The 10,880-nt window shown below is 41.8% G+C and overlaps 1 protein-coding gene across 1 annotated transcript; it reads right to left on the bottom strand.

Moving 5' to 3' along the window:
• Positions 1-1,026: 1,026 nt before the first annotated feature.
• Positions 1,027-3,634, bottom strand: LOC311041212 (uncharacterized protein; the record flags this gene model as incomplete). Its single annotated transcript, XM_084086122.1, has 2 exons — positions 3,114-3,634; positions 1,027-1,244 (listed from the first exon to the last, which is right to left on the bottom strand). Coding segments are annotated over exons 1-2 (341 nt in total), but the record flags the coding sequence as incomplete, so codon positions are not given.
• Positions 3,635-10,880: the final 7,246 nt, after the last annotated feature.

The following is a 10,880-nucleotide window of genomic DNA, read 5'->3' on the forward strand; positions in this document are numbered from 1 at the left end:
CCATGTCTCTCCAGCTCTTTAATAAACAGAAAATACATTTTCCGGTAGGTGTCAAAATCTCAGCCAATCAGGAGAAAGTACCCATTTTTAAGCTTCATTTTATAGTGTTCCAGTTCCAATTTTGTCTGCTCATTTCTTAGTGTCATCACTTCCAATTTCACTTGTTTAATCTATATCCTGATTGAGTTCTCTATCCTGATTGAGTTCTCTATCCTGATTGGATAAAATTGGAAATGAAACTGAAACGAAAATGCATTTTCTGTTTAATAAAGAGCTGGAGAGACATGGAGACTCCTTTTACTGAACAAACACTCTATAGCAATGATTACTATCAGAATATAGAGCTATTTAACACTTATTTTAACCACAGAAATCACTTACCCTACCTTTAAGTGCATTCTCTTCTAAAACAAGCAACTAAGAGCACACCTAGCGCTAAGGTAAAAGTGCAATATATCAGCTATCTACTGTCTTAAACAGATGAGACAAATAGGAAAATCAAATGAGGAAGAGCTAAAATAAATAAGCGTATCAAATAAACAAGATCCAAATACAACATGGCATTAGGGGCATCAGGTGCAAACCAATCAGCTTCCATATATGGGTAGCCTACAAAGTGGGCATGCCCATGTATGGGCTATACTGATGACATCAGGGATCTCCATATATGTGCATAAAAGGGACAAGGACTGACAGATACAGAGATCTCCATAAGTGGGCATGTCGGTCGGAGCAAGGGTGCGACGTAGGTAGTGTTGCCAGATTCCGTGAGAGGAACAAGCAACCAGGTCTAGGCAAACCCGCCCAAAAGAAGCAACTATGGGCCACACATGAGCACTTTGACATATTACATCAGCTGTTTGAAAATAGCAGATCCACAAGCTCACAACGCGTCGCGATGCGACGCGTTGTGAGCTATGTAGATCGGCTATTTTCAAATCAAAATCTCGCGGGTGACTTATAATGAGCAGATGTGGCAACCCTGTTGGTTGACCTGTAACAGCTCCAGGGGGAGGAGGGACTCACCCACTCTGAAGCCCGGCCCGGGTCAGCGTGTCGGCCGCCTGTCCGTTCTCCCCTATCAGCCGTGGTGTTGTTGCCCTGCTCACAGGTGTCTGACACTGGCCCTTCAGACAGATCCTCTTGCAGATGAGAGGAGCGATGACCACCTTGAACCGCTCCCTCGTGGACGAGGACACCATGCTGGACACCATGCGCTCCGGAGCCGCACACCTGGCCACCTCCTGCAACATAGTACTACATAATTAACACACCTGGCCACCTCCTGCAACGTAGTACTACATAATTAACACACCTGGCCACCTCCTGCAACATAGTACTACATAATTAACACACCTGGCCACCTCCTGCAACGTAGTACTACATAATTAACACACCTGGCCACCTCCTGCAACATATTATTATTACATAATTAACACACCTGGCCACCTCCTGCAACATAGTACTACATAATTAACACACCTGGCCACCTCCTGCAACATATTATTACATAATTAACACACCTGGCCACCTCCTGCAACATATTATTATTACATAATTAACACACCTGGCCACCTTCTGCAACATAATTACATAATTAACACACCCGGCCACCTCCTGCAACATATTATTACATAATTAACACACCTGGCCACCTCCTGCAATTAGTAGTCACTATTATTACATAATTGAAGGAGCATTTCACCCTATGGCCAGAAAAATATAGAAGTCTGTGTGTTTGACTGGGGTTTGACTGGACTGCTGCATTACTACAATTACCATAATGCTTTGGGGCGCTGCCCTTCCTTGTGGGGAGGGGAGGCTGCGTGGGGGTGTGGTCTACATTGTAGTCAGGAAATAAGGTGAGATAAAGAGACTATGAGTCAAATGACTCATAGTATAGTGTGTATATACTGTATATATATATATATATATATATATATATATATATATATATATATATATATATATATATATATATAGTGTATATAGTATATATATATATATATATATATATATATATATATATATATATATATATATATATATATATATATATATATATATATATATATATATGTATGTGTATATATACACACATACATACATATATACACACACACACACACACACACACACACACACACACACACACACACACACACACACACATATATATATATATATATATATATATATATATATATATATACACACACACACACACACACACACACACACACACACACACACACACACACACACACACACACACACACACACACACACACACACACACATATGTATAGTAGTTATCTATAGCCTACAGCTATGTTCCAATGTTCAATAAAAAAACACAATTACATTAAATACAGTTAATCAACGATATTAATCATCATGATCGTGACAGCAGCCTGCAGTCTACAGCAGGGGTTTACAACCAGTGGTCCGGGGACCACCGGTGGTCCTTGACGGGGTTCCAGGGGGTCCCCAGCCAAATTAATAGTTAGCAACACATATGGAACCAAATGGACCCTTACAGGTCCATTTGGTGCCATTTGTACACTCTCAGATTTAAATGAACACTGATGATGGTGATACAGTGTAGTTTGGGACCCCCAATAAACCTAAATGGTTGAGTCCCTGGAATATCTTTTCAAATGGGGGTCCGTGGGCTAATATGTGTCAATTTGGGGGTCCTTGACGCGAAAAAGGTTGAAAACCACTGGTCTAAAGGGGTCTTCAACGTTTTCAGGCCAAGGACCCCCTAGCTGAGAGAGAGATGAAGCAGGGACCCCTCTATATTGTATAAAATTGTGTTTCAGATTATACTTTTTTTTGTTTACTTGGTCTGCTCTTTTCTCCCCTCTACACCTATACCTCTTTGCCAAAAATAGCCGATCTACAAGCTCACAACGCCTTGCAGCTTGTAGATCTGCTATTTTTTTTGGCTGAAGTTCTCCTCAGAAAAGGGGATGCTAGGGTTCAAGTGGTTAAGGTAAAAAATAAATTAAAAAAATCACATCACATCACACAAAGATTTGGCGGACCCTCCTGTAGTAAACTCTGAGAACCCCCTAGGGGTCCCGGACCCCCCTGGTCTACAGTATTACCTGCAGGCTGAGCCAGATGAGCAGCAGATGCCAGCTGATCACATTCACAGGGGGCATCCTGGTGGGCATCCTGGCATCACCACAAGGAGCTGGTGGTGGTCCGGGACCAGCTGGACGGGACATCCACGGTCCACCCCCGTTAATAAGATAATCAACCAAAACCCTGGTCAGTGCCCTGTCTGTCTAGTTTAAATCCAGTCTCGAACCCTTAAACGTCTTCAGATCCTGATCCCAGGCTGAGAGGCTCTGCCTCGTCAGACAGTGTGTGGAAAAAAGAGAGAGAAAAGTGGGAGTAGATAGAAGAGAAAAATCCACTAAAAGAAAGAAAAAAAAACGCTCCCAACTTTTCCTTTCCAGAGGAAAAAAGGGGGAAAAAGATTTTTTTTTTTTTTACTTTCCTCTCGTGTGAAAACGCTGATCCATCCGCAGAAGTAAAAAGTTTGGCATGTTTAAAAACAACAAAATAAAATAAACTCCAGTGAGCCAGATGGTTGTAGATCGAGGTTTTCGTGTGTTGGTTTGGTTCCTCCAGGGCAGCCAGGAGGAGTGTGTGTAGATCTGGGTTAAGGTTTAGGAAAGAAGGGAGGAGAGAGAGAGAGAGAGAGAGGAGATCGAGGAGAGGAGGAGTGTTGTTTGTTGTAGCCCTGAAAACACGACTGTCGTATCGTGGCCGTCATGGATGAACTTCCACCTGGTGTTTGCATTTTCTCCATTTACAAACCGCACATCTACATAAATGTTCATATTTCAAATATAAAGTGCTGATCTTATGGCCACGGATGTTACACTTATATACGGGTCTTCAGAAATACCCGTGTCTTCCGTATTGTTCAATAAAAAGCCTTTTTATCGGATCCGTGGCCATATTTTCCATATTTTCTTCAACTTTCAACAACGCGACCCTATGGGTTAGGCCAGGTACTGCACTCTGATACATTATAACTCTATGAGAAAATGGCCATCAATCGGATTAATGAGCTTTTTATTGAACAATACGGAGAATACGAGTACGTTGAGGGCCCGTACATAATCGTAACATCCGTGGCCATGAGGTCAGCACTTTATATTTGAAATGTGAACGTTTATGTAGATGTACGGGACAAAAAGGGAGAAAGTGCAAACACTACGTTGAAGTTCATCCATGACGGTCGTGACAGACGACCGTCGTGTGAACCACGGCTGGAGGAGTGAGTGCGTAATCTGCGTATATCTGGCTTTAGGAAAGAGGAGGAGGAGGAGGAGGAGGGACCTGGCACTGGGCCAACAGGGCAGGCGGTGAAGTGAAGTGAGGGGCTGGAAGAGAGAGAGGAGGTTTGGTTGTTGACTCTCCTTCACAGTTCACACCCCCTACAGCCCCGCCCCCTATGCCCCCCCCCCCCCCCCCCCCCCCCCCCCCCCCGCATCATAGCCAGAACCGAACCCACCCATTCAGAACCGCGCGCACACAGCTGTGCTGTCGCTCGAACAACGATGTGTGCGTGTGTGCGTGTGTGCGTGTGTGTGTGTGTGTGTATGTGTGTCTGTCTGTCTGTCTGTCTGTCTGTCTGTCTTTTCAAGATCTCTCTCTCTCTCTCTCTCTCTCTCTCTCTCTCTCTCTCTCTCTCTCTCTCTCTCTCTGTCTCTCTGTCTGTCTTCTCTCTCTCTCTCTCTCTCTCTCTCTCTCTCTCTCTCTCCTCTCTCTCTGACAGGCAGTAAGTAGTTCTGTCAGGAGCCTCTTATTGCAGTATGACACACACATGATGAAATGCAGAGGGAAGGTGTGAGAGAGAGAGAGACAGACAGACAGACAGACAGACAGACAGACAGACAGACAGACAGATAACATTTTTGTGCATGGAAATAATATATAAGCCATTGTATTTTATGTGATAAAATATGTTACTTTTATGAATTTGCAAACATTGGCTCTTACATGAAGTCATATAAGGCATTGGTCATCAACATAGCTTATATAGCAGTGGTTCTCAAAGTGGGGTCCGGGGACCCCCAGGGGTCCTTGGAGGAGGGGTACCAGAGGGTCCCCAGCAAAAGAAAATGCAGCATCACATTTGAACCGCTTTATCCATTATGTTACACTTAGCCTATTCAAAAATTGTACATCTGCTATTTTTGAAGTCTTGAAAATGCATTAGAATAGTTTTACACACATCTTCTCTTCTAGGGGTTTGGGAACCACTGCTGGCTTATTATAACAGTCAGTGGTGGAAAGTAACTAAGTACATTTACTTCCAATACTTTTACTTCTACTCCACTACATCTCAGAGGCAAATATTGTACTTTTACTCCACTACAATTATTTGAAAACTTTAGTTATTAATTACTTTGCAGATATACATTATTACATTATAAAACATACATTAACCACTTTGGCCCTATTTTATACCTAGGCTATTTGAAAATAGCTGATCTACAAGCTCACAACGCGTTGCGACGCGTTGTGAGCTTGTAGATCAGCTATTTTCAAACATTAGTACTTTTACTTTTGGTACTTTAAGTACATTTTGATGCCAATACTTTTGTACTTTTACTCAATTGATTTTGAATACTGGACTTTTACTTGTAACAGAGTATTTCCATATTGCAGTATTGGTATTTTTTACTTAAGTAAAGAATTTGAGTACTTTTTCCTCCACTGTCCACAGTAATGTTGAAGTTATGTATCTTTATTCAATGTTCCAGTAATCTAACAAGAATGAATGTGACTCTTAGCCTTTTTTTGTGCCAACTTTGTGTCACTGGCAGCTATTGAGTATATCGGCTGGAATGAATGCCTAGAAAACTTCTTTTAAAACTGAAAAAAGTATAGATAGAGCCTATAGGCCTGTTTTTCTCTTTAAACGTAATGGGTTCCCAGATTGATAAAACATAACCCATAATTACTTCAAGTATATTTTGATACCACTTTCCTTTTCTTTTTCTTTCATTTTGAAAAAGGGACTTTTACTTCTAACAGAGTACATTTCTACATTTTGATATTTGCTACGGAGAGAGAGAGAGAGAGCGAGAGAGAGAGAGAGAGAGAGAGAGAGAGAGAGAGAGGGAGACAGACACAGAGAGAGAGACAGAGACAGAGAGACAGAGAGAGAGAGGGAGACAGAAAGAGAGAGAGACAGGGAGAGAGAGAGAGAGAGAGAGAGAGAGAGAGAGAGAGAGAGAGAGAGAGGTTGAGTCACTTCCCTCCAGAAAGTGAGAATGTTGACTTTCAGTCGCTGAGGAAATGACTGCATCGGCCTTAAGAGAGTTCACACACTCATCTCACATTACACTGGGCCTCTCACACACACACACACACACACACACACACACACACACACACACACACACACACACACACACACACACACACACTCACACTCACACTCACACACACACACACTCACACACACACACACACACACACACACACACACACACACACACACACACACACACACACACACACACACACACACACACACACACACACACACACACACACACACACACACACACAGAGAGAGAGAGAGCACAATACCAGGCTGGACAAATCCCTATATATTTTTACCAGAGTCAACATATAATAGTTTTGTTCTTTTGTATTTGGATATCATTGCATGTCTGCCCCCCCGGAAGGAGGGGGGGTCCCTCTGCCTCTTCTGTGATTCTTCTCAAAGTCTCTCTCTTGGGAACTTGTTGGAAGGTTGGGGTGTTATTTGGGGTTTCAGGGCATGGGCAATACCACCCCCTAGCTTTCGGTTTTCCCTCAAAATGCAGGTCTTTTATTCTTATATTAATTTCCTTCACCTCTCAATGTTTCATTGCAGATTAATCATATTTTAGATCAGCACTCATAGACACTTGTTTTCTTTCTGCAATCATACATTGATTAATCACTTTAAAACTGGCCTCCCTGTTTTGGGCGTGTAATTTTTTTCGTCAGAAATAGCAAAAATATCATAGAAGCTCACAACACCCCTTTTAAAGGGGGTTTAAATTATATATATTTCTGTTCAAATAAGTGTTAAATAAGCTCCATATTCCCGTAGTGTTCAGCAACAGGGGTTTCTCGTCTCTCCATATTCTTAGTAAACAGAAAAGACATTTTCAGGTCGGGATACGAATTTCATCGAATCAAGAGAAACAACTCATACAGGATACAGGATGAATACGTGAATACGTGATGAAACAAAACAAAACAAAAATAGGACACAAAATTGGAACACTGAAATTGAAGCTGATGAATGTGTACTCTCTCCTGAATGGATGGAATTGACAACCCCCTGGAAATGTATTGTATGTTTAATTAAGAGCAGGAGACACGGGGAGACTCCTGTTACTGAACAAACACGCTGTAGCAATGATTACTAACACAATAAAGAGCTATACCTTTAATTTTGTTCTTTGTTTTACACCCCCGCAGGGCCGGCGCGTCCATACAGGCGACAGTTTGGAGAGGCGGCAAAAAAAAGTAGGGGGAAAAATATATATATATATTTTAATTCATTTTAAATGTTTTGATAATAAATCGGTAAAATCAGGCAAAAATAAGGGTTAAATAACATAACGCTAACCTAACCCTAACCCTGAAAAAACAGAAAAAAGGTATCAAAATCCGCCCAGAAACCGAAAATGTTTGCGCGTGAAGCAGCGCAATGGGTCCCCCGCACGCGCGCAAAACGCTGATCAGCCCAGAACCGGCCCTGCACCCCCGAAAAATACATATTTACAGTTAATTCTCTCAGGACACGTCAAAAAGGGAAAAAAAAGACTGATTTCAGGTGAACAGGTGAATTTATTGCAGGTGGTAGGTGATGATTGGCTGACTGGAGATTGGAGAACCAATCGGTGGTGAGGCGGAGTTGATGGAATGATTGGTTCTGTCTCATTTCTTTATGGAGTTTGTTTGTCCCACATACAGACAGGAAAGCAGACCACACACACGTTCTCGATGGGTTTGGTACAGTGGTTTTCAAACTTGTTCAAGAAAGGACCCCCAAATGAAGATGTATTTGGCCGCGGACCCCCATCTGAAGATTGGTGTTGTTAAAATGTTTCAAAAATATTTTGATATTGATACTGTATATAAGATATCAAGATGTTTTCTATATGTCTGTCTGTCTGTCTGTCTGTCTGTCTGTCTGTCTGTCTGTCTGTCTGTCTGTCTGTCTGTCTGTCTGTCTGTCTGTCTATCTATCTATCTATCTATCATAGTGTTTGAACTTATTTTGAAGCTATAGCCTAAAACACATTTTGCTAGGGACCCCTGGAACCCTCTCAAGAACCCCTGGTGGGCCCCAGACCGCACTTTGAGAACCACTGGTTTAGTAGGCTATAGCATTTCACAAAGACATAAAACAAAGTTATTTCAATAACTTCACAACCTTCAACACAACAGGCCGTAATGTTAATGAAAGATGGGGAAGGTTTTAACATCCAAACCTTAACTCCTGTGTGTTTAAAAATCAGACATCAAAGCCAGAAGATAGCATTAAAACCACTCTCATTGATAACACAATGCAACATCATTTAATGAATGGATAAAATCTGGTTGCATAAAATGCTTCAATAACTGTGACTGGAGCGCCTCTGGTGGCTCCACCAGGTGCTGCATGCACCACAGAGCTGGTGTCATAATTGAGGGATTGGTTTTGTCTGGATGATACTCTGTTATGCACATAGTCCCCTCCCCTTATAACTAATACATATTTAGCATTTTTGTTTTGTTACTGCTGTTGCTATTCTGTATACTTTCTTTGTTACTGTTATTGCTGCTACAATGTTGGAACCAAACCCATGACTCTGCTGTATAAGACAAACAACAAATAGAATCTTTCTTCAACCATTGTGTTTCACCATCCTGGTTTATTCCCCAAAATGAAGCTTCCATCTCTCTTTCTGCATGTTACTGTAATTATTTTTTGATTCTTTGATTTCAATACAGGCAGTGGTGGAAAGTAACTAAGTACATTTACTTAAGTACTTGTACTTGACTAAATTTTTTAGGTATTTGTACTTTACTTGAGTATTTCCAATTTCCAATACTTTTACTTCTACTCCACTGCAGCAAATATTGTACTTTTACTCGACTACAATTAATTGAAAACTTTAGTTACTAGTTACTTTGCAAGATATACATTATTACATTATAAAACATACATTAACCACTTCAGCCCTATGTTATGCCTGGGCTGTTTGAAAATAGCCGATCTACAAGCTCACAACGCGTCGCATCGCTACATTTACATTACATTACAGTCATTTAGCAGACGCTTTTATCCAAAGCGACTTACAATAAGTGCATTCAACATAGGTAGGGAACAAAACTACTAATCACCAGAAGTCTGAAGTGCATTTCCTGCAAAAACAAGCAACCAAGATTATACCTAGCGCTAAGGTAAAAGTGCTATATATCAGCTACCTACTTTCTTAAACAGATGAGACAAAATAGCAAAATCAACTGAGCATGAGCTAATACAAAGAGTTGTACTGTTTTATTGGATCTTGTTTAGTCGATACACAATAAAACAAGAGTTCGTAGAAGTTAACAACAAGTAAGCTACGCGTTGTGAGCTTGTAGACCTGCTATTTTCAAACACTTTAAGTACATTTTGATGACAATACTTTTGTACTTTTACTCAAATCATTTAACACTTTGGATGTAGTGTTTTTATTATTTTTGCCAAGGCATAATTTTCACTTCTATGCAGTTAAAATGAGCTGAACGCTGCAGAATGAGCTGAACGCTGCAGAATGGAGGATTATAGAGAAGCCATTACAGCTTTAGAAATCGTTTTCCACCCGGGCCTTCCTAAATGGCACGGTGCTGTGTGTTAGCCCGCCCCGCCCACAGGCCAAGGCACAAATAATAACGCCCTAACCTCATAATCCATGCTGAGTAATGACTCTCTCTGTGTGTGTGTGTGTGTGTGTGTGTGTGTGTGTGTGTGTGTGTGTGTGCGTGTGTGCGTGTGTGCGTGCGTGCGTGCGTGTGTGTGTGTGTGTAAATGGTAAATGGTGCATTTGTATAGCGCTTTTATCCAAAGTGCTTTACATAGATTGTGCATTACATTCACCCATTCACACACACATTCATACACAGATGGAGGAGGAAACCATGCAAGGCACCAACCTGCTCATCGGGAGCAATTAGGGGTTCAGCGTCTTGCTCAAGGACACTTCAACACTAACTCTAGGGGAGCGCCCCAGCCCGGGATCAAACTGGGAACCTTAACGGTTTCCAGTGCACTCTACCCGGCCACTCTACCCCTGAGCCTCTGCCGCCCTGTGTGTGTGTGTGTGTGTGTGTGTGTGTGTGTGTGTGTGTGTGTGTGTGTGTGTGTGTGTGTGTGTGTGTGTGTGTGTGTGTGTGTGTGTGTGTGTGTGTGTGTGTGTGTGTGTGTGTGTGTGTGTAAAAAGGTCTTTAAAAAGTCCTTAAATTGTCACTTCACTGATTGACATCTCTAATCTGTCCACACTGGTCATATCCACAAATCATTTCTCCTATACAATGTAAATCAGGAGGGGGGTGGGGGGGGGGAGCGAGTGGGGGAAGGGGGGGGCGAGCAGAGGGCGGGGGGTGGGGGGAAGGACTCCTCCAGGTCCCACTAACAAATCACAACAAATCCAAGGCAAAGTTAATGACACAGGAAGGTTAGAGACCTTTAATGTAGTATCATTTAATGTCAGAGATCTAAACACACCGCAAAAACGCTCAAAGGTCCTACATTACTTACGAAGGAAGAAAATGTACATTGCTCTTTTGCAGGAAACGCACCTTAAACTTGAAGA

The sequence above is a fragment of the Gymnoscopelus microlampas genome (genome assembly GCF_963454915.1).
Source record: "Gymnoscopelus microlampas genome assembly, contig: SCAFFOLD_130, whole genome shotgun sequence".
NCBI classification, from domain to species: domain Eukaryota; kingdom Metazoa; phylum Chordata; class Actinopteri; order Myctophiformes; family Myctophidae; genus Gymnoscopelus; species Gymnoscopelus microlampas.